Here is a 24,843-nt window from a genome sequence, read left to right as displayed (position 1 = left end):
GAAACTCAAGGTTCTTGCTCCCACCACCCTCACAGCAACCCTGTGAGGTAGGACCAGACACACACACACACACAGAGAGAGAGAGAGATACTGCCATGGTCTTTCACTTCCTCTTTCACAGCTTCCGCTTGCTCAACTTTTAAATGTAAGCCTTTGCTTGCTGAACTGTGCCGCAAACAGGTTTGCAGAGTTACTGGCTGGGCCTTGCGGACCCAGGTCTCTCCAGAGCCCAAGCCAAACAGCTCCGCCACCACTACAGCAGAGAGAGCCTTGGCATCAGATTCCCCCCGTTTGCCAGGGAGTTTCTTTTTCTGGCCAGGGGGCAATAATTCCCTCCTCCCAGGCACCACCCAGGCAGGGGCGCTTTACCTTCTTCCCTTTCTTGGTCGGAGCGACGTTGATCTTTGCCCTTTCCTGGAAGGTCTGGCGCAGGACCTGCCGGACCAAGGGCTCGCGGGCAATCTGCAGGGCCACCATGTAGCAGGCCCCTTCCAGCACGGCCTCCGGAGTGGGGAACTGGCTGCGGAGAGCGCCAAGGCAAGGGCACGGCTGGGTCAGGGCCGGGCGCAGGATCACCCCCTTCCTCCAGCTGTTATTCACAACTCCCACCCACCCATTTCCTCCCACCTCCGCCTTCATCACAGCCCACCCACAGGAAGCCTTCTAAAAACGTGCATTATTCAGGCAGCCCTGCCAAACCCAAGAGGCTTTGCCAACCAGCTTCTGTACTGATGTGTCTGATATTTTAAAACTAATTGCTATATTTTCTGGGCTTATAACCAAAGTGAAGTTTATGCCCACTTGACCACTTCAACTGATGGAACTAGCATTGTTGCAGGTTCCGCATTTGTAAGAATAATTTAATGTGGCAGCACATTGCCTATTGCAAACTCTCTGCCTATTGCAAACAGGGAGGTGCCTTTGCAGTACTCTTTTTGGCATCTACTGAAAACATTCTGGTTTAGGCAGAGGTTTAGGCAGGTTGCTGCAAGTTTTTTTTAAATTTTTTAAAAATACTTTATTATTTTTTAAAATACAAAACATACATACATACGAGGAAAAAAACATAAAAGACAAAACAAAATCATAACAAATCATAGCAAAACACATAACTAAATCATAACCAAAATCATATTCAAATAATATTTCAAACCATATTCAAATCAGACAGATTATACTACAGAATAAACAAAAATAAACATAATAATAAAATCTAATTTTTCTTCCCCCCTATCACCCAGGTTCCCCGCAAGTTGCAGTCCAGGTTGCTGCAAGTTTTAATCTGCTTTTAGACTGTTGCTAGTTTAACTTTCCAAAAGCCTTAACATTATTGCTGTTAATTGTTATCATCAATAATTTTACGGCTTTATCTTTTTTTCCGTACAGTGCTTTGAGGTCTGCCTGCTTTGTGTGTGTGTGCGTTTTTTTACAATCAAGTGTTGTATGCATTTTAATGAATAAATATTTAAATAAATTAAATGCCAATGCGAGAGAGACCCACAAAGCAGACGCCTGTAGGAGCAAACCCTGTCAAAAGTGATGTTTGTCAACCAAAAAGCACAACTCGGATAACAAGTCACAACTGAATCAACCGAGAAGAGTTTAAGAGCCTGGAAAACAAATAACCAACACGCCCAATGCCAAGACATTTTGAGTTCCTTTCCCAAGGAAGAAACTGAGGCAGGACAGGTCAAAGGGCCCCCGCTCCCCAGCCGGGAGGGTGCTGCACCTGAGCCAGCGCTCCTACCTGCAGACGTAATCCTTGGCCAGCTCCAAGGGCTCAGCTGGGAACTGCTCCGTCTCGTGGCGCTGGTAACTGTCGCGCAAGTTCTCCCCAAACTGCTCGGGGGTCAGCCCAAACTTCTTGGCTAAGCCATCTAGGTGGACAACAGCAACCGTCAGTCACGAGAATATAGGGATAGCCCTGCTGGGGTTAACTGTCACGTCATCCACCCCCATTGTTCAACCCGGACACTGAGGCCCAGTTCTGAGGGCCTTCTGGTGGTTCCCTCACTGCGAGAAGCGAAGTTACGGGAAACCAGGCAGAGGGCCTTCTTGGTAGTGGCGCCCGCCCTGTAGAATGCCCTCCCATCAGGTGTCAAAGAAATAAACAACTATCTGATGTTTAGAAGACATCTGAAGGCAGACCTGTTTAGGGAAGTTTTTAGTGACTGATGTTTTAATTACAGGTAGGTAGCCGTGTTGGTCTGAGTCGAAGCAAAATAAAAAAATTCCTTCAGTAGCACCTTAAAGACCAACTAAGTTTATATTTTGGTATGAGCTTTCATGTGCATGCACACGTATCTGAAGAAGTGTGCATGCACACGAAAGCTCATACCAAAATATAAACTTAGTTGGTCTTTAAGGTGCTACTGATGTTTTAATGTATTTGTAATTTTTTGTTGGAAGACGCCCAGAGTGGCTGGGGAAACCCAGCCAGATGGGCGGGGTATAAATAATAAATTATAATTATCATCATCATCATCACCATCTAGCCCAGCCTCCTGTTCTCACAGGGGCTGACCAGATGCTCCCAAAGGAAGTCCGCAAGCAGGATTCGAACACAAGAGCAGCCCTCGTCTCTCCTGAGGTTTCCAGCAACTGGGATTCAGTACGGCTGCCTCCAACAGCAAAGGCAGAGAACTGACTCACTGCAAAGGCCAAAGGAGCACAGGAGCGGCTACCTACCTAGGCCAGCCGCTTGGCAGATGGTATACATGTCCCGGCGAGACGCCTGCTTGAGCTCCGGCCCCTTCTGCTCTTCGTCCTCCACGTCCTCCCCTTCGCCTGGAGAAGGAGAGAGAGAGAGAGAGGCCCTTGGGAAAATGCTCAACCACCGGAGAGGACCAGGAGAGGCCAGACACACTGGGAACATCAGCAGAGAGCCACTGTGGCACTGTGGTTAAGAGTGTTGAACTAGGATCCAGGAGAGACTAGGTTTCATATCCCCCAGCTCAGCCATGGGCGATCTTGGAAGCCAGCCACTGCCTCTCAGCCTAACCTACCCCACAAGGTTGTTGTTGTGGGGATTAAATGGGGAGAAGAACCACGTACGCCACTTAAGAGCGCCTTGAAAGAAAAGTGGAATATAAATCCAGTAAATAAACAAACAAGAAATCTCAAGGGAGGGAAAGGGGGACAGAGTCAGAGAGGTCCCCTCCTTCCCCCATCCACCCAAGGGGGAAGATTCAGCAGGAGCATCTCGTCTCTCTAGCGCAGCCATTCCCAGCTTGGTGCTCCTCCTGATGGCTTGGGACTACAACACCCATCAGTCCTACAGACAGCATGGCTGGGAAGATGCCTCACAGGGCAATGATGCCCGGAGGAAACCCTGAGACGGGGAGGCTGAACTGACGCACAGAGGCAGAGACCTCCGGTGCGAAAGGAAGGGAAGAAGAACGGAGGGAAGAAGACTGGCTCCCTTTGCGCCCAGGAGGACATTCTCCGGCTGCTATTTGTTTCAGTCCATATTTCAATTACGGATGCATACATTTCAATGCACATTTAAGTGGCTTTTACCCTTCTAACCTGCCTTGAGCAAAGTAATGCTTTTATTATCAATTATAAAAACATTTTCATTTGTATTGCATTGCTTTTGACTTGTCTGATTTCACCCAACCGCTTAGGGCTTTTGGGTTCTTGTTTCTTTTGCCAAATAAGTTTGAGTGATATATCTAGATTTTCTAAATAAATAAACAACCAGACCGAAGAGTGCCAGCCTCTGTGGGCAGCGGCCCAGTTTCAGGGCTTTTGCGACCCACAGCAATTCGCACAGGGAGGGGCTGGGGGGGGAAGACAGCCCTGCAGCAAAGGCGCCAGAGGGGGGAGACGATGGGGCGGGAATGCGGAGACGATCGCCTTAGAAACCAGGCCTCCCCCTCCCGCAAGCCACATACCTTCCTCCTCCTCGCCGTCCTCCCGGACCCTCTTGTGCTTCTTGCGGCTTCCCTTGGCGGCATTCTGCATCTTGGGGATGTCTCGGCCATAGTAGAGCAGGAAGTGGTTGTACACATCCCGCAGCTCATCCATGGACTGCACATCCTTCAGCCTGCCAAAAGAGAAGCACGGGAAGGCATATATATATATATCTGGCGGGAGCCACAAGAAACAGATTTCATTTCATAACATCTACAACACTGCTTGACGGTAAAAGAAAACTCAAAAGTGGTTTAACAAAAGGGAAGGAACAAATAATCCATAAGAACTGACAACAATAACTTGACTTTCAAAAAGTCAAAATAACAATGGAGAATTTGCTAGGCTTCGCAAGGGGTTGTAGCAGGAGGGATTGCAACCAAGAGTTACTGGTTGATTATGAGAGAACAGAGTACTGGACTTTGGGCCTGATCCAAGGACTAGACTCTTCTTCAGTTCTTAAGTACAGTTGTAGCTTGTATCCTGGACGTCTTGCGACTTGAACGTTTTGGCTCCTGAACGCCGCAAACCCGGAAGGGAGTGTTCCGCTTTGCGAACATTCTTTGGAAGCCGAACATCCGACACGGCTTCCAATTGTGCACAGGAAGCTCCTGCAGTCAATCGGAAGCTGTGCCGTGGTCGTCGAACATTTTCGGAAGTTGAACAGACTTCCGGAATGGATTCCCTTCGACGACCAAGGTACGATTGTATGTAAGGAGACGTTCCTTAAACTACTTGCAATGTCCCTCTTGTCAGAGTTCAAAATCACAGCAACGACAAGAAAGGTTGATGGCAAAAGGGCAGCCCCGGTCAAGAAAGGAAGACACGGAAAGTTTTCCTCGAGGCTCTCGGGAAGAGACAGGCAGGCTGACCAGGGGTGAACCCTGTGTTTCCATTGAGACAAGGCAGGGGAGGGGCCTGCCTCGAAGTTTTGGCCTAACAGCTCTGAGGAAAGGCGGTACCTCTCCATGTCGGTGGTGTCCAGGGCTCTGATGCCGTCTGCCAGAGGCTTGTCCGGATCCGCAGAGATCTGCTCGTACTGGTAGGCCTGCATCTTCTCAAAGAGCCTGGTCAGGTTCTGCTTACGGAGCTTCAGCTGGGTCCACTGGGGCAAGGAGGTTGGGGGAAGAGAGAGAAAGGGAGGGAGGTTTGCTTAGGGCGGGCTTCCTCAACCTCCGCCCTCCAGATGCTTTGAGACTACAATTCCCATCATCCCTGACCACTGGTCCTGCTAGCTAGGGATCATGGGAGTTGCAGGCCAAAAACATCTGGCGGGCCGAGGTTGAGGCAGCCTGGCTTAGGGCAGGCATCCCCAAACTTTGGCCCTCCAGATGTTTTGGACTACAATTCCCATCTTCCCCAACCACTGGTCCTGCTAGCTAGGGATCATGGGAGTTGCAGGCCAAAAACATCTGGCGGGCCGAGGTTGAGGCAGCCTGGCTTAGGGTCCCCTGACTACCTTCCCAGAACCATCCCACCGACTTATCGCTTCCAACTGGACTTCCTTGAGTAAGGAAAGCAGCAAAGAGCCAGAGAGGTCCCTTTGGCCGGCGAGCACAAGAAGATGGTGGTGGGTCTGAACATGGAAGATGCAGGGGGCGGGGGCTTCCTAAAAAATGATGGGGGGGGGGCTTGGACACCCACTTCTTGCAGCAAAACTGGGAGAGGGAAAAGAACGAGAGACTCCTGGCCAGGGTCAGGTTGGAACCGAAGCAAAGGGCTTAGCTAGCTGGCTCCATGGAGGGAATCGTGTAGGCGGCCATGATGGCTCTGTTCTGCCTGCACAGTTGGAGGCAGCTATGCTTCTGAACACCAGTCATTGGAAACCACAGGCGGGGAGAGGGCTCTCGTGCTCAAATCCTGCTTGCCGTTTTCCCACAGGTTATCTGTGAGAATAGGATGCTGGGCTAAATGGGCCCCCTTTGGCCTGACCCAGCAGGCTCTCTTCTTATGTTCTTTTGAACATCGACACCCCACGGCACCCGATAATCTGGTTGTGGTCATTATCGTTTGCAGAGGGAGAGACCCAGGAGGTGCACCCCTTTGGACAGGAGAAGAGGGTCCGTTTCCCCCTCACACAGAGATCTTGCTCAATGACATTGCAGGAGGATATACATTGCTCTTTGTTGAAAGATAGCCCTCTCTTGCGGTGGCCAGGGAGCATGGTCTCAGGGGAAGATCCCACCAATGAGCGGCTACGGAGCAAGGACAGACAAATGCGCTTCCCTACTATCTTAGAGCAGAATCACCTTCTCGTCCCACTGCCAGACTCGCCACAGGTCACTGATGTGCAGCTCTGGCTCTACGTACTCCTTCCTGTAGAAGGCGATGAACGGAACCTGGGGGGGGGGGAAGAGATGGGGAAAGCCCATTAAACCCAAGGAGGGAGCGCTGCTGTTCATGGCAGGCTTCGGCGCCCGGCCACCTGCCAGGGATTAGGGATTCCAACTCCCACCGGACCCTGTCGGCGCGGCTGTGCTTTTGGACTCCAGCTTCCACCGGGGAAAGAAACCGATCGACCCTCCAGGAAGCAGCTCAGCCGCCCCATCCCAGCTCACCTCAAAGTGTTGGTTCCTCATGAAGTTCAGGGCCTCTTTGATCTTCTGGATGGTGCTGGGGCCCTTGCGGCTGAAGCTGCTGCTGGCCTGGCCGCGGTCCAGGTAGTCGGCACTCTCCTGGGGTGGGGGGTGGGGGCAAGGGGAAGGCAGGGGAATCAGCTGAGAGAGACGGTTCTTACAACCACAGAACAAATACTATCTCTGAGCATGGCAACACCCACCCTTTGGAACTCCCTGCCTATTGACACCAGGCAGACAAGTGTCACCGCACTCGTTTCAAGCACCTGCCAACAATCTTTTTGTTCAGGAAAGCCTATCAAGACATGTGGGTTTGGCATGCATTTTAATTATATTTTTAAATTTTAAATAGAATTAGCTGGAACACAGAGTTTTTGTCCGGGAAAACTCAGTGAGACACGTAGGCTGAGAGTTAGCTCAGTTGGCTACCGCGTGGTGCTGAGAACGCCAATGCCATGGGTTCGATCCCCATATGGGCCACATATATTCCTGCATTGCAGGGCGTTGCGCTAGATGACCCTCAGGGTCCCTTCCAACTCTGCAGTTCTATGATTCTCAGTTTGACGTGTGATTTAAGCCAACTGTTAGGGGGTTCTTGCGACTACTCTAGAGTAACGACGCTCCGCATGCTTGTCTTTAAACAGTCTTTATTGGTGCAGTCTATTTACAGTGAAATTGGTGTGTAAAACATGTCTGCTCAGTCCGATGCAGAATCCGGCACTGGACCGCCCCTGGACCTCCTCCAACATAAGAGTCTCGGGACAGCAAATCTCTTTCCCCTCCTTCTCCTGCGTACAGTGGTGCCTCGCTAGACGAATTTAATTCGTTCCACGGGTCTTTTCTTATAACGAAAAATTCGTCTAGCGAATCCCATAGGAATGCATTGAATTTTTTTTAAAAAAAATTTTGCCCATAGGAACGCATTAATTGAATTTCAATGCATTCCTACGGGAAACCGCGATTTTTCGTAAAACGATTCGTCTAGCGAGGCAACCTCCACTAGAAAAAACCTTTCGTTAAGCGGAAATTTCGTTAAGCAGGGCATTCGTTAAGCGAGGCACCACTGTAATTCCGGAACCGGAGGAAAAAAGGGTCTGCGCTCCATGTTTTCCTTCTCCCCCCTTTCCCCCTCTCTCTCTTCCTCTCTCCTGTGTCGTAGGGGCTCTCCCATGCTGCCAGAGTGTATTATTTGTTTTCTTTTTCTTTTTTTGCTGGTCTATGACCGTAATAAAGATATTATTATTATTATTATGTTGCCAGAGCCCTGACCCTCTCTCTCCACTTCCTGACTGGACTCCTGAGCGTCCTCGCTGTTATCGCTGCTTGTGGAGGAGCTGCTTCTGATGAGGGGAGGAGGATCCCTATATTCTCTTCCCCTTATACCAACTGTTTACTTTAATAATATTTTTAATGTCAAATATCTCCTCCTGTTCCACTGTCCTTAACAGTGCCCCTGCCCAAAGCCCCCACCTCACAGACTCCCATTCTTGTGTGCCAGAGACAGCCAAACCTCAGCCCTGTTGATGCCCAGCTGGCAAAAACACAACCCTCAACAGAAGGCTGTGAAGGAGAACTCTGGAAAGGCAGCGGCAGCGGGTGGCATGTGATTAATTCTCTTCAACATTACAGGCTCTGCATGCTTAGAGTTGGTCCAAAATGTAGCAGCGGGACTACCCACCACCCAGGACTGCATTTAAATTTCATACAAAGAGTTTTCGAAACAGCTGCACTGGTTGCCAGCTCGCTTCAAGGCCCAATTGAAGGTGCTCAAGTTAGCATTTAAAGCTCTAAACGACCCAGGCCCCAAATACCTGAAAGACCGCCTCCTTGGGTGCTGAGATCGGCAGAGGGGACCCTTTTGGTACTCCCTCTGCCCTCAGAGGTTTAGGGGGTGGCAGTCCAAAAGAGGGTCTTCTCTGTGGTGGCCCCTCAGTTGTAGAACTCCCTCCCCAGAGATGTGTCTCTGGCACCTTCATTATACAGCTTCCAAAGGATGCTGAAGATGCACGTCTTTTGACAAAACCCATCTCAATTTTATGCCTGTTAAGCTGCTTTGCTTTGCTTTCAATATTAGTTTGGAGGCTGCAACTCACCCTGGGGCCTTAAGAGTGGAGGGGTAATAAAAAAACCCCCACAAAACAACAACAAAACAATAACAACATCGAGACATGTTCTACAGCGTTCCAAGAGCAGACCCTCACCTGCAGGGAGATGGTGGGCATGGCAAAAGCATTCCGGTAGATCCAGTCAGCTTCCTCTTCCAGCTCGTCATCTTCGGCATTCTTCACAGGGATGGAGCGCAGCTGGGAGGAGGAAAACAGGGTGCAAAGGGGTGAGGTTTGCTGCAAGAGGCCTAAGCGGGTCAAGGCTGCATTTCATGACCTAAGCCTAGAGAACATCTGTGCTCCCAGATGTTGCTGGACTCCAGATCTCCAGCAATCTAGCAGGGCCAGTGGTCAGGGATGAGAGTGATGGGCGCCGGACCCCAGCAACATTTGGGGGGCAGCCAAAGGTGTCCCCCCACCCTTGCTGTAAATGGAGCAGGTAGTTCCAGCAGCTTGGAGGTGAGAAGGGAGAAGCATGGACCAGCGGCGTCGCTAGCCTTCTGGCTGCCTGGGGCAGCAAACCAGAAGGCACCATGCTGGGGGGCAGGGCATCCGTCGCACGCATGCGTCACGACGCACACCGTAGCGGGTTGCCGGGGGGCGGTGCTCCAGCGCCCGGATCCTCAGAGCACCGCCGCCGGCAACCTGCTCTGTAGCGCAACGTGTGCTTCTTCCTACTCAGGCGGAGCGGCGAGGGGCGTCAGCGGCCACTGCTGCTCTCTGGCCCGCCCCACCAGGAAGAAGCGAGGGGCGAGGCCAGAAACACTGGGGCCTCTGCGATGGCGGTCGTGCCGCGGCCACAGTAGCGGGGGGCTCCGTGCTTATTGCCCCGCCCCCTTATTGCGACGCCCCTGGCATGGACCGGACAGGCAGGTCTCCTCACCTGGAACCTCTCGGGCATGTCAGTCACCCGGATCTCGTTGTCCTGGTCAGTCAGGTGGCTGCTCTCCAGCTCGCTGGGCTCATACATTTCGAAAATGCTGCGGCGGCTGACGCGTTTCTTGGCTGTCTTCTTGGGCCGGACGCGGATCTCCCCTTCCGTGTCTTCGGGCTCGTAGTCGTACTCGTCTTCCAGCTCCTCGTCGTACTCGTTGTACTTCTCGAACTCGTCATAGTCAAAGTCCACTCCAAATATCTCCTGAGCCTCTTGCAAAGCGCTGGAAGAGGACAGGAACACCATTATTCGACCACTGAAGACCCTCACTGTCGGGGGGGGGGGAGGAAGGACAGAGGGCAGCAGCTGACTTGCCCACAAAGAGCCTAATGCCAAAGCAGGCAGATTTCCACATGGAAAGGGAGCTGGGCAACTCCAGGGGCCACTGCAAGGAAAAGCATTTTGCAGAATTGTAGAGGTGGAAGGGATCCCCAAGGGTCATCTATTCCAACCCCCTGCAATGTAGGAATCACAACTAAAGCACCTCTGGCAGATGGCCATCCGACCTCGGCTTAAAGAGCTCCAAGGAAGGAGAGGCCACCATCCTCCGAGGCACTTTGTTCCACTGTCAAATGACTCTTACCCCCAGGAAGCTCTTTCCCTGAAGGAGCGTCTCCACCCCCATCATTCAGCCCGGACACTGAGATCCAGCACCGAGGGCCTTCTGGCGGTTCCCTCATTGCGAGAAGTGAGGTTACAGGGAACCAGGCAGAGGGCCTTCTTGGTAGTGGCACCCGCCCTCCCAGCAGATGTCAAAAGAACAACTACCAGATTTTTAGAAGACACCTGAAGGCAGCCCTGTTTAGGGGAGCTTTTAATGTTTGATGCTGTACTGTTTTTAATGTTCGGTTGGAAGCCGCCAAGAGTGGCTGGGAGAACCCAGCCAGATGGGCATGGTATAAGTAATAAATTGTTATTATTATTATTCCCTAAAGTTTAGCTGGAATCTCCTTTCTTGCAATTAGAACCCTTGGTTTGGGTCCTGCCCTCTGGAGCAGCAGAAAAGGGGCTTACTCCATCCTCCATGCGACAGCCCTTTGGGTGTTTGCAGATGGCTTCCACACCACCTCTCACACCCAACATTTCCCTCTGGCGGGGGTTCCCTCCCCGCAGTCAGAACTTGAAAGAAGGGCCGTGGCCTTTGGCCGACTTACACGTCTGTGTATCCAGGGAGCTTCTTCCTCCACTTGGGCTTCTTCAGAGGCTGCCCGTCGTCATCCACAATGAAGTCATCAATGTCTGGAAGAAACAGCAACGGCCGCCGCTCAGAGGGGTGGCTGGAACTGGGAGCTCCCCTCACCCCACCCTTGTCTTGACCAATTGATCTATGCCCAGTTGCTGGTGCATTTCTGCCAGCCCCCCCCCCCCAATCTGGGGCGGGGGGAGGTCTGGAATATACTCCTACTTTGCCATGGGGGTTCCAGCCTGAGCAAAATAATCTAATGAAATAAGAAATATGTTGCTCCCATGTTAGATAAAAGCTCCACTGTTGTCCCCAAGGCTGGCTTCTGAATCTTCCCAAAGGCCACTAGCTGCCACTGGCTCCTTGGAACACTTTCCTTCAACAAACAGCCCTTCCTATCATTTCATCCAGTATCCCAGAGGAGCAAGCCTCAATACTTACCAGATTCATCTTCCTCCTCTTCCTCTTCTTCCTCGGCTGCGGCAACAGGGGCCTCGCCGCCCTCTCCCCCGTCCTCGCCCTCCCCATCCTGGAAGATTTCTTCAGCAATGGCTTCCTTCTCGTGCTCCTCCTTCCCATAATCCTCTTCTTCGTCATCCTCGTCATCCGACATCTTTTTCACCCGCCTGAATTTTTGCTGCGGAGGGGAATGCATGTTGTTTGATCAGTCTGCGGGCCCCTTGAGACAGGGACTCCCCACACCTTCCAGGGATTCAACAGGCAGCCCCTCATCTCCACACCCAACACAACCTATCAGGGACACTGTCTTTCCTAACCCCGTTGCCTGTAAAGGGAGGCCTTCACCCTGCCTGGAGATCATTCAAGATGTAGCAGAAGGCAGGGTCACTGCTGTCCAGGGCAGCTGTCTATCAGCTCCATCTGGTACGCAGGTTGAAACCCTATCTGCCCGCGGACTGTTTCACCGGTGGAGCATGCTCTGGTTATCTCCCACTTGGACTACTGCCATGCGCTCTACGTGGGGCTACCTTTGAAGGTGACCTGGAAACTACAGTTAATCCAGAATCTGGCAGCTAGACTGGGGACTGGGACTAGCCGCTGAGACCATATAACACCGGTTTTGAATGACCTGCATTGGCTCCCAGTACGTTTCCGAGCACCATTCAAAGTGTTGGTGCTGACCTTGAAAGCCCCACACAGCCTCGGCCCAGTGTACCGGAAAGAGCGTCTCCACCCCCCATCGTTCAGCCCAGAGACTGAGGTCCAGCTCCAAGGGCCTTCTGGCAGTTCCCTCCCTGCGAGAAGGGAGGTTACAGGGAACCAGGCAGAGGACCTTCTTGGTGGTGGCGCCCGCCCTGCGGAACGCCTTCGCATCAGATGTCACGGAAATAAACAACTATCTGACTTTTAGAAGAAATCTGAAGGCAGCCCTGTTTAGGGAAGTTTTTAATGTTTGACATTTTATCACTTTATTGTTTATATTCTATTGGGAGCTGCCCAGACTGTCTGGGAAAACCCAGCCAGATGGGTGGAGTATAAATAAATTATTATTATTATTATTATTATTATTATTATTATTATTATTATTAACAACCACATCTCAGCCAAACAAAAGGCGTGTGATAAGGGGTAAGAGCCAGGCTGCTCTGGGACCCCATCTACTTTCAGCTCAGGCTTCCCCAAGCAGGTGCCCTCCAGATATTTTGGACAAAAACTCCCATCAGTCCGAGTCAACACAAAGGGGGGGCAGAGAGGGAAGTAAAGCTGATTTAAGTCCCTCCAGCCCAGCCTTCTCAGACTGCATGGTGGCATGAGGCTTTGTCTGAGGGAGAGGTGACTGAGGAAGCCATTCCTTTCAAAGAAAACGACCCAGCAAATCAAAATAGTAGTAGATCAAGGTAGGTGACATGAGAGCACCTTGCTCACTCCAAAGATGACCAGAGCGCCACGTGCTACTCACCCGTTTAACTTTGACACCCAAGTTTTCTTCAATGAGGTCAAAGTCGTCGTCCTCAAGACGGTCATCAAAATCTAGAGAGGGAAGAGATGGAAAGATCAGGACCCCAAACAAGTATGGACCACAACTCCCATCAGCCCTAGTTGTAGTTCACATCACCCAGAGAGGCCCAGGTTGGAGAGGGCTGGCACAGAGAATGAAGACCGACAGGGCACTGCCTGTTGCTGACCCCCCCCCCAGCAACTTACTGCGCTTCCTCTTTTTACGACCAACATCAGAGTCTCCGGAATCACTGGCCTCTTCCTCCTCCTCCTCTTCCTCATCGTCATCATCATTGATGAAGCCTTTCAAGTTCCCCTGCTCGTCCTGGTCATCAAGGTTTTCCTCCTCCTCCTCTGATAGAGGGAGAAAGTCAAATACAATAAATATACAGAAGTCAGGCACCGGGTGCAGAAAAAGCAAATTCCCAGAGGCAGAGGCAAAGGATTAGATGAACTATGGAACTCCCTGCCACAGGAGGCAGTGATGGCCACCAACCTGGATGGCTTTAAAATCTATCCCATTTGCTTATTGAATCTGTATATGCTGTCCTTCACAGGGTGGTTCGCAACATTGAAATGCAGAAACACAAAATATAAAAGGGGATTTGACAAATTCACGGAGGAGAAAGCTATCAATAATGGATACAAGCCATGGTGGTCATGCTCTGCCTCTATAGTTGGAGGCAACTATGGTTCCGAAGACCACTGGAGAGGAGAGGGCTCTTGCACTTAAATCCTGCTCACAGGCTTCCCTTGGGGGCATCTGGTCGGCCACTGTGAGAACAGGATGCCGGACCAGATGGGCTATTGGCTCGATCCAAAAGAGCTAAGTTTAGGCTCTTACGCTCTTATTTGACTGAGGGTTTGTTTGCCAGCACCAAACTTCCACGAAGGCGTGCCATTTGCCTGAAGCTCACAAGCAACTGTTCCCTTTCCAAAGTTGGAGCGCCCAGTGGATGCTTTTCTCAATCCGCTCATTCCTCTTGCCCCCAAATCCAATGACATTCCTCCAGTCACTTAAGGTGTGTAGATGCAGCCTGTTCCCAATTGAAGAAACCCTGGATGCAGCTGGCCTGCCAGGGCGCAGCTTCCGGGCTGTGCACCCAACCAAGTCAGAAGCCTTCATTGGCTAAAGCCCCCCAAAACCGCCAGCCGAAATGAGTCACAGGAGCCTTGGTTGTTTTTGCTGCTGTGGACTAGCACAGGTGTTTGGAAGCTTTCTGGCAGAGACCCACATGAACAGGCTGCTGGCCCAACTCAGAAACCCGAGGGGGAAAGCAAAGCGAGCTCACCGTCTTCATCCTCCACAAACTTCTTGGGTGGCCTGGTGACGACTTCTCCGTCTTCGTCGTACTCCTCCTCGGACTCCTCAGCCTCGCTCTCCACAAAGTCCGACATGGCTGCGGTTATAGATGGGGCTGCGGCGGGGAGAGGAGGAGGAGGAGGAAGGGGCCAAAGTCAGCGAAGGAAGAGGCCCTCCCTTGCTGGGTTACAGCACCTGTCAGGAAACAAGGAGGGAAGGAGACGAAGGCCGTCACACACAAAGAAAGCAAGAGGGCAAGGCAGGGCAGGTCTAGCTGCTGAAGGGAAGCAGGTCTCACTGCAAAGGCCTGGTGTGGCCCAGAAATTTTTAGGAGAAAAGAAAACCCGACTGCATAATTTGTGAATTTGGACCCACACCATGTCATAGATCGAGCAAAGTAATCAATCAATCAATTTATCTGTATGCCACCTTTCCATAGTTAAAACCATGCGGTGGCTTAGTGAAAAATGTGCATAATTACAAACATAACAAAAGTAGTCATAAACAATAAATCTCATCAAAAAAGTCAACAACCAAATTGAACATTCTCCACATAACTCTAAAAAGATATGAAAGTAAAGATACAAAAAATGAATATCAACAACAACCCCTCTCCCGACAGAATCCTTGAAACAGCAGCCCAGTGCAAGAGTCTGTTCCTCTGGTCTGGCCACCCTGCACTATGGATCTGCTTACTTCTTAAGAACTTAGAAAACTACCTTCCACCACACTCAGGCCACTGGTTCCTTTTGCTCACTACTGTACACAATGGCAGCAGTTTTCCAGGGAGCCTTCGTATATCCGCCCTGGAAATGTGACATGTTTACCTCAAGAACCTAGGACCATTTGCACAGGTAAAGGATGTGCTCTGCTACTGAGCCAAGCCCCTTCCTCATTCTTACAAAATTTCTAAAGCTTGATAAAATAGTTACGATCTCTGAAACGGACAGGACTTTGGAAGAAGGAATGTTTCAGCCTCTTAATCACTCAGGTTTACTGTTTTCGACTGCTGAAAGTTCTACCACTCTGCACATATCTAATGCTGTTTCTTCCTGGTAATGTTTTGGTGTGCTACCTGGATTCAAAATGGCAGCCAGTGGCCCAAATTTGACCACGACCCCCTCCTCCCACCTTAGAAACCCTCGTGCCAAGTTTAGCAATGATATCCAGATAGGTGGTGGAACCTATAGAGCAGGGGTGGCCAGCTCCCAAGAGACTGCGATCTACTCACAGAGTTAAAAACTGGCAGTGATCTACCCCCTTTTGGGGGGGTTTAGGTCAAAGTTGTTGAGCTTTTTTGTGGAAGGAGGAAGGCCCAAGGCCCATTTTTGGGGGGTTCAGGTCAAAGTTGCTGAATTTCTTCAGGGAGGGGGTAAAATGTTGAGCTTTTTTTAGGGCAGCCACAGTTGTTCAGCTTCTTTTGGGGGGGCAGTGATCTACCAGTGATCTACTGCAGATGTCCAGTGATCTACTGGTAGATCACAATCTACCTGTTGGACATGCCTGCTATAGAGAGAGAACAGACAGACAAACCACTTTCCAAAATATACAGCGGATACTCTCATTTAACTTCCAACAAGCTATAGTCAAGATTCCAAGAAACTTTGAAGGGGTCTCTTTAACAAATGGTGAATCGAGACTGCTGGCAGGCCAAATGGTGCTGAGAGGAGCAGAGCCATGTGGGACCTTGAAGCCCCATTCCCTGAGCAGGAGGAGCTCCGCGGATCCCCCGCACCACCCATTCTTTGGACCCAAAGCTTTGGACCAATTGACACTAACATGCAAACACAGGTTTCTTCAGGCCACAGTCAAATATCCAGCTATTCCAAACCCACATTTGGTTGCAGCTGTGATCTGACGGAGTGTAGGCCTTCACCCACTGGGTTGTGAGGCCACGCTAGGTGGATCACAACACAGCTGTTGCCACCATGTTGGATTCCATCTTGGGCTGACTGGACCAAAGGAGCACTCCTTGGGTGTCTGGACGAGGAGACTCTTCTGATGAGATGCTCGTTTTATCAGATTCCACGAGTGCTGCATGAGTATGGCAGGAGAAAGGCATGAGTCATTTTTAAAAATAGGATACGCATTTATGGCCAAAACCATGCTCATGCCTTTCTGCTGCCACACAGGAGTAATTTTCATTTACTGATGCAGTAATGCCGAGGTAACACGATATACGTTGCTCCGTTAATTACTCTCTCGGGAATAACAGCGTGCATTGTTAGCACTTTTAAGCATAAATCAGAAGTGAAAATGTGAAAGTGGGCTCCGGGTTGCAGCTTGGGCGGCAGAGGTGGGGACTAGGATATCCTCAGGGACACTCCCCAAATCCTTTCCATGAGGGGACAATTCTCGACAGGTGAAGGAGCATGTATTTCTCCTGTCTGTTGGTTTGAGGCAGGGGCAGGCCAAGGGTTCAGATTGCACATTCTGCAGGCTCCACGCAGATCAATGGCCTCTTGCCAGCATTTTGTTTACTGACCGGGGGGGACGAGAAGTGAGAGGTAAGATCCATCCAAGCTTATGTCCTGCTCCAGCCAAAAGACAAGCGACAGATCCCAACCAACCCTGCGATCCTTGCTGGGGCACCAGGCTCTATGCAGGCTTTCCTCCTCCCTGGGTGAAACAGACCCACCATGGCAATTCTTAATCCTGGCTCAAGCGCCATGACTGCGACTGGAACAAGGCCTCCGTGGGCAATCACACTGCTAGATCACACACACAATATTTAGCCACCCTCCTTTCCAAAACTGCATTCTCATTGCCCAAGCAATACTTTGCAAGGGTGTTCCTACTTCATAGGCAGGCTTCTAATTATAAAGCACCTCTCTTTTCTCCCTTTGCCTTTCATCAGACAAGTGCTCCCTCCTGTTTTTCCAGCACCACCAAAGCCTCCAGGCTCTCTCCCCATCTCAGCATGCTATACAGTCCTGCCAGCAGAGATCTCAGACCCACTGGCCCACAGAGGGAAAGGGGGTTTAAAATGGCAATGTGGGGGCTGGGTTGCACCCAGAGGCTGGCAGACTGAAAGCACAACCCCCCCACCTTCTCTTCAGCTGAGACATTGACAAATGCATTTCAACTAGGATTTCCACAATCCTGTCCACCTGGGCTCTTAGTCCAGTGCACATTTACAGGAACCCAAAATGTACCGGGGTGGGGGTGGGGGTGGGAGAGGATAGCTCAGGGGTAGAGTATCTGCCATGTAGACAATACTGAGCTAGGTGGACCACTGCTCTGATTGAGCGTAATGCAGCTTCGTATGGTTCCTATTTTGTTGACCCCACTCAAGGACGCGGGTGGCGCTGTGGTCTAAACCACTGAGCCTCTTGGGCTTGTGAATCAGAAGGTCGGCGGTTCGAATCCCCGCGACGGGGTGAGCTCCTGTTGCTCTGTCCCAGCTTCTGCCAACCTAGCAGTTTGAAAGCACGCCAGTGCAAGTAGATAAATAGGTACCACTGCGTCGGGAAGGTAAATGGCGTTTCCGTGCACTCTGGTTTCTGTCACTGTGTCTGGTTTCTGTCACTGTGTCCCATTGTACTAGTAGAGGTTTGGCCACATGACCCGGAAAACTGTCTATGGACAAACACCAACTCTCTTGGCCTGAAGCGAGATGAACGTTGCACCCCATCATCGCCTTTGACTGGACTTAACCGTCCAGGGGTCCTTTACAACAACTCAGCAGTTGTTGGCACCAAGGACCATGTCCATTTCCTGTGGGTCTACTTTCAATCCAAAAGCGCTGCCCTCTTGTTTTCTTTCCAAGGCAAAGCATAAAAGGCTTTTCATCATCCTTCTACTCCTGGAAAGATCTTTACTGCTGGATACTTTCCCCTAGCAGAGGAGGAAATACTACCCTTGGCCTTTCATACACAGGCCATTGGTTTGAATTAGATGTGGCTCTGGGTTAATCATTGCAGATTCCTGAAACTCACAGTTTTTGGTCACTAAAGCAGAGAGGAAGGACCTCAGTGGCACCACTTTGATTCAGGGAGCACAGAAGGGAGAAGCCAAAAGAAATATTCGAGATTTAACTGGGGTGTGGGGAGAATAGCAAGCCAAACTTCCTGCAATGAACGAAAGCTGGCTGATGCGGCATTCCTCAAAGCAGAGAAGGGCATTGATGCACGCTACAGGTTTCTGCACAGAACTGGGACCCTGCCACCCTCATTTAACAGGGAGGATCGTAACTCATTGGCAGAATAACTGCTTCGTAGCAGAAGGTGCCAGTTTCAACAACTGGTATCTCCCACATAGGGCTGGGAATGTCCCTCCTGCCTGAAATGTTGACTTGTAGCTGCCAGTCAGTGCAGACAATGAACTAAATGAACTAATGGTCTGAGTCAGGAGAAGGCAGCTTCCTGTGCTGTCAATGGCAAGGAGAGGCTGAGGGATGGATGAAGAATGGCCATGCTTTGCATCCATGGTCAGAAACAGCATTGCTTCTAAATACCAGTTGCTGGAAACCACAGGAGGGGAGGGGAGGGGAGGGGAGGGGAGGAAAAGGCTCTTGAGCTCAGGTTCTGTTTGTGGTTTCCCACTGAAGCATCGGTCTGGCTACTATGAGAACAGGATGCTGGACTAGATGGGCCCCTTTAGGCTTGATCCAGCAGGCTCTTCTGATGTTCTTGGCTCCTCCAGCATTTGGCATTGAGAAAACATCCATCTTCTCAGCTTCCCGCATTAATAGCACGCAGCACTTACAGGAGAACACTTTAGAGCACTCAATGCACCTCACACAGCTTCTCGGTAATATTTGCAACAACCCTTATGCCAGAACCATTTCTGCCATGTTGCAGCTGGGGAGCCAAGGCAGAGAGTGAGTGTGTCAGCTAATTTGTGGACAAAAAGGAATTTGAAATGGGTGCTTCAAGTCTCTGCCAAGCCGCTACATTACCTCTTTAAATGCTTAGCTTTTTATGCAGATCAGGTATGGGGGAATATTTGGTCTCCAGATGTTGCTGAACTACAACTCCCATCAGCCCTGGCCATTATACCATGCTAGCTGGGGTTGATGGGAGCTGTAGTCGAAAAGCATCTGGAGAGCACCAGGCTGAGGAAGGCTGCTGCAGAGGATGTGAAGTGCCATAGCTCCAGGGGAGAGCACATGTTTGCATGAAGATGGTCCCAGCTTCAGTCTCCAGGTAGGACTCAGGAAGACTCCCAACCTGACATCATGGGTAGGCATTGCTGCCAGTCAAAACCAAACCAGGTGGACCTAGGGTTTGATTCTGTATAAGGTAGCTTCCTACATCCATCCAACTTCCCAGATCCATCACAAAAGATTTTGGGGACATAAAACAGCCAGCAAAGCACTATCTGCTATCCATGTGATTTAATAATAACAATACATAAATAATTAGGAGGAAACAAACAACCACCTTCCTCTTAAGTTAGATAGTTTTTGCATCTCAGAGGGAAGAATGAGGATGCGGAGTGAAGGATGTAAGCCGCAGCCTTCTTCTAGTGCCCCCCAGATGTTTTGGGTTATGACACCCATCTGACCCAACTAGGACAGCCATGCTCCCATCAGACGGCTGTGGTGGTTGAGGAGGGCACAAGGTTGGCAAAGGCTGCTTTAAGGAGTCACTGGTTTTCTACCGGTACCTTTGAGGGGAACTGAACCAGGAGCTCCATAAGGCTAGAGCAGTGATGGCCAAACTTGGCCCACCAGCTGTTTTTGGACTGCAACTCCCATCATCCCTAGGTAACATGGCCAGTGGGGTCAGGGAGGGCTGAGTTTGGCCATCACTGGACTAGAGCATAAGAAGCGCCTGGCAGGATCAGGCCAGTGGCCGGTCCAGCCTCCTGTTCTCACAGTGGATAGCCAGATGCCCACAGACAAGACCTGAGTGTAGCAGCACTCTCGCCTCCTGTGGCTTCCGGCAACTGGAATTCAGAAGAATCAACACTGTCGCTAGTAGCCATTAATAGCCTTGTCCTCTGTAAGAATGTTAAGAAGGGCCCTGCTGAATCAGGCCAAGGGCCCATTGAGTCTAGCAGCCTGTTCTCCAAGTGGCCAACCAGATACCCCAATGGCAAATCCACAAGCAGGATTCCTGCACAAGAGAACCCACTGTCAATAGCACCAACCTTTTAGACTTTTCCTCCAAAAACAACAGGATTGGCCCTAGGAACTGGGGGTTTAAAAATGATAATATAAGCAGCTTTGAGGAACACAGTGGCCGAGATGTGGCGTAGGACAAATATGGTAAACCTGCGGCCCTCCCCACCCCCCCAGAGCAGGCACCAAAGGGCCTCTTTTTCCTTAATGGCTGCTGATTCTGAACGGAAGGGGGAATTCCTCCCCAGCTCCAGAGAGCAATTTGGGAGGTGGGGAGAAGGCAAGGAAAACAAGGAGCAAGTGCCTGAGACAGTAATGCAGGAGGCTTCTACAGAGGGATCCCTGAGCAGAAGAATCTGTGTCAGCTTCAAAACAAGTGCACTTATTACATCAGGATATTTTCGTGGACCAGAGGCTATGCTGCAGTCTGTAACAAAGTGGGGGCCCCATAAGCAATGAATGTGCTAGCCTTTCAGATAGCATAAGATTCTTGGTTGGGTGCTTTGTTGTTGTTTTTTAGCCACTAAGAAGAAGGGGGATAAATGCTTTTTAAAAAGCAATTTTCAACCTGTTATAAGAATGCTAAAGTATAAAATATAAAATAAATGTCCCTATTTTTGGAGACTCAAATTTAAGAAAATGGGAGGGGGGGTGTAAGAGATGTATCTGTGTATAAGATGTCCCTAATTTTCGACATTTTTAAGGGGGGGAAACTAGTCTTATACACGGAAAAGTACAGTACACGCATTTAAACCACATGTCTGAAATAGTGTGGGAGAGCAATCCTGAAGCCATTTTGACTCTCCCAATGACTTCAAATATTCCTCTGCAGTTAAGGGTGCATTTGGGTACGAATAGGGTGAGCCTGCGACCTGGATTTAGGAACAAAAGTATTAACCATCACAAAAGAATGGCCAGACTGCCCAGGTAATGCAATCAGTGATCATTATCAGGTAATCTGGAAGACAGGATTTCTGCTGTAGCCCGCCTCATTCTGTGATGGATGTATGATGTTTTGGGGTAGTGGTCTTGTGCTACAGGGTAGGCAATTTCAAGAGTCTATATGAGGGCTTATGCACCATTTTGCTCAGGGCTCTCCTCCCTCCTGCGTGTGGTGATTGGGGACCCTGTGGCAAAAGTTTATTTTCCTTTAAATATTAGGCTTACTAGTCACTTTGCTTCTTCAATACACTCTGGCTGGCCTGTTATTTCCTCCTACTGACAGGAAACCCTCAATAATAATAACAACAACAACAATAACAATAATTTATAATTTATACCCCATCCATCTGGCTGGGTTCCCCCAGCCACTCTGGGCGGCTTTCAACAGAAATCCATCAAACATTAAAAGCTTCCCTAAACAGGGCTGCCTTGAGATGCCTTCTAAAGGTCTGGTAATTGTTGTTCTCTTTGACCTCTAGTGGGAGGGCATTCCACAGGGTGGGCGCCACTACCAAGAAGGCCCTCTGCCTGGTTCCCTGTAACTTGGCTTCTCGTAGCGAGGGAACCGCCAGAAGGCCCTCGGCGCTGGACCTCAGTCCACACCAAATGTTATTTATCCAGTATCAAGCAACGAACCACCAAAGAAATCTCTAAGTGACTTATGGGAAGATTAAAAGCCATTAAAAACCACAACGTAAAAGCGGATTTCATTACAACTGTTTCGGTAAACAAGGGGCAGAGAACACCTGTGGTCCTCCAGATGTTCTTGCACTCAAACTCCCGGCAGCCAGCAGGCTTTTTTTTGGGGGGGGGGAATGGGAGGACCACAAATATTGCAAGAAGCACTTCCACCCGGTGCCAGACGCATCCCCCACCCCCCCGCCGTTGGCTCCACGCTGACAATACTAAACGGAGCCCCGTCCCCCCGCGCGTGCACCAAACCTCATCGTGATCAGTAAGGAGATCCGTAAGGGAAATCCAACCCGCCCCCCCCATCACCATGATTAATATGAGGAGCACCAATAACAAGCGAATCCCACCCCCCTCCCCCTCCACACCAACCACGATTACTGATAATCGCAACAAGGAAACTGCACCCCCCTAACAATTAAGACCCTCCCCCCCCTGGGCGTCCCCACCCGGTTCTTTCCCTCCCTCCCTTTCTCTTCCCCCGCCGCCCCCTTCCTCGCTTCAAGTTGGACGGCAGGAGACCAGGCGCCCCTGCCCCCGCTTTGCCCCTTCCCCGCCTGGGCCCCGCGAGGCCTCGGAGGCGAAGCACGGGCGCGACACCCCTCCCCCCCCACCACACACACTTCGCCCCCTTCCCGGGGGGAGGGAGCCTGGCCTCCTGGGCGCCGCAAGGCCTCAGGCCTCCTCGTCCCCGCCGCCCTCCCGCCAGGCAGCCTCACCTCCTCGGGGGCCGCCCACCCACCCGAGCGACGGCGGCGGCCTCTCGCAGGCAAAATGGAGGCCTCGCTCCGTCAGCCGCAGCGGCGAGACTGGGGGCGGGGAGGGAGGGAGCAGAGGAGGCGTCGGGGCAGAGCGGCCTCAGCGGGGACTTCCGGTTCTCCATACCCACTTCCGGCATCCTCCCCCCCACACACACCCCCGTATGCAGATGATGACGACCACAATTGTTATTTATACCCCGCCCATTCTACACCCAATATGCCAGCAAGTTTGGAAAACTCAGCAATGGCCAGAGGATTGGAGAAGATCAGTCTACATCCCAATTCCAAAGAAGGGCAGCGCCAAAGAATGCTCCAACTACCGCACAATTGCGCTCATTTCACACGCTAGCAAGGTTATGCTTAAAATTCTACAAGGCAGGCTTAGGCAGTATGTGGACCGAGAACTCCCAGAAGTGCAAGCTGGATTTCGAAAGGGCAGAGGAACCAGAGACCAAATAGCAAACATGCGCTGGATTATGGAGAAAGCTAGAGAGTTCCAGAAAAACGTCTACTTCTGCTTCATTGACTATGCAAAAGCTTTTGACTGTGTCGACCACAGCAAACTATGGCAAGTTCTTAAAGAAAAGGGAGTGCCTGATCACCTCATCTGTCTCCTGAGAAATCTCTATGTGGGACAAGAAGCTACAGTTAGAACTGGATATGGAACAACTGATTGGTTCAAAATTGGGAAAGGAGTACGACAAGGTTGTATATTGTCTCCCTGCTTATTTAACTTATATGCAGAATTCATCATGCGAAAGGCTGGACTAGATGAATCCCAAGCCGGAATTAAGATTGCCGGAAGAAATATCAACAACCTCAGATATGCAGATGACACAACCTTGATGGCAGAAAGCGAGGAGGAATTAAAGAACCTTTTAATGAGGGTGAAAGAGGAGAGCGCAAAATATGGTCTGAAGCTCAACATCAAAAAAACCAAGATCATGGCCACTGGTCCCATCACCTCCTGGCAAATAGAAGGGGAAGAAATGGAGGCAGTGAGAGATTTTACTTTCTTGGGCTCCTTGATCACTGCAGATGGTGACAGCAGTCACAAAATTAAAAGACGCCTGCTTCTTGGGAGAAAAGCAATGACAAACCTAGACAGCATCTTAAAAAGCAGAGACATCACCTTGCCGACAAAGGTCCGTATAGTTAAAGCTATGGTTTTCCCAGTAGTGATGTATGGAAGTGAGAGCTGGACCATAAAGAAGGCTGATCGCCGAAGAATTGATGCTTTTGAATTATGGTGCTGGAGGAGACTCTTGAGAGTCCCATGGGCTGCAAGAAGATCAAACCTATCCATTCTTAAGGAAATCAGCCCTGAGTGTTCCCTGGAAGGACAGATCGTGAAGCTGAGGCTCCAATACTTTGGCCACCTCATGAGAAGAGAAGAATCCTTGGAAAAGACCCTGATGTTGGGAAAGATTGAGGGCACTAGGAGAAGGGGACGACAGAGGACAAGATGGTTGGACAGTGTTCTCGAAGCTACGAACATGAGTTTGACCAAACTGCGGGAGGCAGTGCAAGACAGGAGTGCCTGGCGTGCTATGGTCCATGGGGTCACGAAGAGTCGGACACGACTAAACGACTAAACAACAACAACACCCCGCCCATTACTCTGGGCGGCTTCCGGCAAAATAAAAAATGTCCAACATTAAAAGCTTCCCGATGATCTTACGCCAGGCCTTCGGCTCCTAGTTACACCCGGGGCCTCCTTGAGGTGGGCGGGATGCTTCGGCCCTGCCTCCCCCCCCAAAAAAAGGGGGATTGGGGCTGCCTTTTAGAAAATCTTCCTGTGTTTTCCTCCTGTTTTACAAACACGTGCTTGTCTGTTTACAATCTTGATCGCAACTATTTTGGGACTTCAACTCCCATCATCCCTGATCACTGGTCCTGTTAGCTAGGGATGGCCAAGTTAGCTGGAGGGCCAAGTTTGCCCATGCCTGCACAGCTCGGTGGAAAAGCAAAAGCGACCGGAGAAATAAATAAACACCAGGAAGTTCCCCTCCCTCGCGCTGCACAAGCCCCCCCCCCGGCCTTTGAACCAGGGAGATCAGAAGCGCTCTACTGTATCTCGCTCCTCTTTCCCTTCCTTCTACAAGCTTTACTCTCTATGGCCTGGTTACAGGCCTCTGAAGAAGTGTGCATGCACACGAAAGCTCATACCAAAATAAAAACTTAGTTGGTCTTTAAGGTGCTACTGAAGGAATTTTTTTATTTCTCTATGGCCTGCCATGCACCCCTCCCTCCTGGAACTTCCGCCCAGCTGCCTCTCTCTATGGTTCCAGGGGGAGTCCTCCTCCCACCTCGGCAACGTCGGAACCGGAAGTAGTGCCTGGCGCCTCTCCCTCCCTCTCGGGGGGAGCTTCCGGTTTGCCTCAGGGACGAGGAAGGCAGCGGCGGCGGCG

The 24,843-nt window shown here is 50.7% G+C and overlaps 1 protein-coding gene across 1 annotated transcript in view; it reads right to left on the bottom strand.

The window, feature by feature from the left end:
• SUPT6H (SPT6 homolog, histone chaperone and transcription elongation factor) overlaps window positions 1-22,512 on the bottom strand; it is a 46,318-nt gene extending 23,806 nt beyond the window's left edge. Inside the window, exons 1-15 of the mRNA XM_060268463.1 lie at window positions 22,391-22,512; window positions 13,962-14,167; window positions 12,877-13,023; window positions 12,632-12,702; window positions 11,155-11,350; window positions 10,685-10,769; window positions 9,480-9,753; window positions 8,693-8,794; window positions 6,474-6,590; window positions 6,165-6,254; window positions 4,878-5,020; window positions 3,897-4,048; window positions 2,693-2,787; window positions 1,748-1,881; window positions 370-520 (exon numbers count right to left, since the gene is read on the bottom strand). Of these exons, the coding sequence (XP_060124446.1) occupies window positions 370-520; window positions 1,748-1,881; window positions 2,693-2,787; window positions 3,897-4,048; window positions 4,878-5,020; window positions 6,165-6,254; window positions 6,474-6,590; window positions 8,693-8,794; window positions 9,480-9,753; window positions 10,685-10,769; window positions 11,155-11,350; window positions 12,632-12,702; window positions 12,877-13,023; window positions 13,962-14,067 (1,863 nt within the window). The 5' untranslated portion in view covers window positions 14,068-14,167; window positions 22,391-22,512. The remainder of the gene's footprint in view (window positions 1-369; window positions 521-1,747; window positions 1,882-2,692; window positions 2,788-3,896; window positions 4,049-4,877; window positions 5,021-6,164; window positions 6,255-6,473; window positions 6,591-8,692; window positions 8,795-9,479; window positions 9,754-10,684; window positions 10,770-11,154; window positions 11,351-12,631; window positions 12,703-12,876; window positions 13,024-13,961; window positions 14,168-22,390) is intronic.
• Between the last annotated feature and the right edge of the window lie 2,331 nt (window positions 22,513-24,843).

The sequence above is a fragment of the Zootoca vivipara genome, chromosome 15 (assembly GCF_963506605.1).
Source record: "Zootoca vivipara chromosome 15, rZooViv1.1, whole genome shotgun sequence".
Taxonomy (NCBI): Eukaryota; Metazoa; Chordata; class Lepidosauria; order Squamata; family Lacertidae; genus Zootoca; species Zootoca vivipara.
This window is presented reverse-complemented; position numbering and strand designations above follow the sequence as displayed.